Consider the following 1,134-nt stretch of genomic DNA (forward strand, 5'->3'; position numbering starts at 1 on the left):
TCTCCAGAGCCCTGGCAGGGACCTTTCTCTGGCCACAAGCTCCTACCCTCCTCCCTTTCCACCCTCCACTCCCTGCCACCTGGGAAACCTGCCTTTCCACCTACTCAGTATATACAGGCCTCTCCAGGGCAACCAACCCAGGTTCACTTCCTCCCCTTTCCCACCTCACCCCACCAGCACCCACCCCACCAATCCCCAACCTCAAATCAATCTAACCATTTGCTCTGCTGTCAAAAGTGCCTGAAGAATCCCATCCTATCTGACGGTTTGGTTTGGAGTCACTCCCCAGTTGTGATTTCCAACTCCAAGCTGGGCGACTTCCTGCCAATGTTCTCATCTGAACCAGCTCTCACTGTGACACCCCGTGGGTGTTTTTTGGTCTTGGCCTTTTGTGATCTCCCAGCAGAAGCTACGCTGCCCTTCCTGGCCTCCACCCTCCCTTTCTGGCCTCTCCCTGCCTCTTGAGGAGCTCTTCNCCCCGGGCTTGTGCGCCTCCTGCTCCGAGTCGTCGTCGGTGCTGCTGCCCAGCCCCCGCGCCTCCCGCCGCTTCTTCCGCTTGCGGTTGACGGCCGAGATGAAGGAGATCGCCAGCATCTCCCGGGCGTACGGCTCCTTCTTGGGGGTCCACGAGCCCGAGCCCTGTGCGGGGATGAGGTCGGGATGCAGGAGGCGCCCAGACTTGCGCCAGCGCCGCCCTCTCCCCGGCCCTTCACATTCCCACCCGAACACCAATCACAACAGGTCCGACCCGAGCCCAGCACCCACGTCAGCATCATAACATCCTCCTCCACCCTGTGCCAGCCGGAGTGTCACCATGTGCCTAGAGACTACCCCAGCCCCCCTCCCAGCACCCACCCTGAAGCCTGCTCAGCACCCCTCTGCCCTAATCCAGGCTCAGCTCTTTCCTGTGAGCTGGGGCTGGTCTCCTCCCCAACCCCTCCCCTTGCATTCCATCATCAATATCCAGCACTAGATAAATCCTCTTAGACACAGCTCTGGTATCAATAGTCTCTCAACGGTGAATAGCACTTGACAGTTTGAACGCATTCCACATATACCACCTGGGGTTGTGATCTCCAGAGCCCTGGCAGGGACCTTTCTCTGGCCACAAGCTCCTACCCTCCTCCCTTTCCA

At 59.3% G+C, this 1,134-nt stretch overlaps 1 protein-coding gene across 1 annotated transcript in view; it reads right to left on the minus strand.

Moving 5' to 3' along the window:
• Window positions 1-1,134, minus strand: part of LOC103597036 (rho GTPase-activating protein 23-like) — a gene marked incomplete at its 5' end in the record, with an annotated part of 28,593 nt that overhangs the window by 1,725 nt on the left and 25,734 nt on the right. Inside the window, one exon of the mRNA XM_008580837.1 lies at window positions 459-639. Within this exon, the coding sequence (XP_008579059.1) occupies window positions 459-639 (181 nt within the window). The remainder of the gene's footprint in view (window positions 1-458; window positions 640-1,134) is intronic.

The sequence above is a fragment of the Galeopterus variegatus genome, unplaced genomic scaffold, assembly GCF_000696425.1.
Source record: "Galeopterus variegatus unplaced genomic scaffold, G_variegatus-3.0.2 Scaffold2168, whole genome shotgun sequence".
In the NCBI taxonomy this organism is placed as follows: domain Eukaryota; kingdom Metazoa; phylum Chordata; class Mammalia; order Dermoptera; family Cynocephalidae; genus Galeopterus; species Galeopterus variegatus.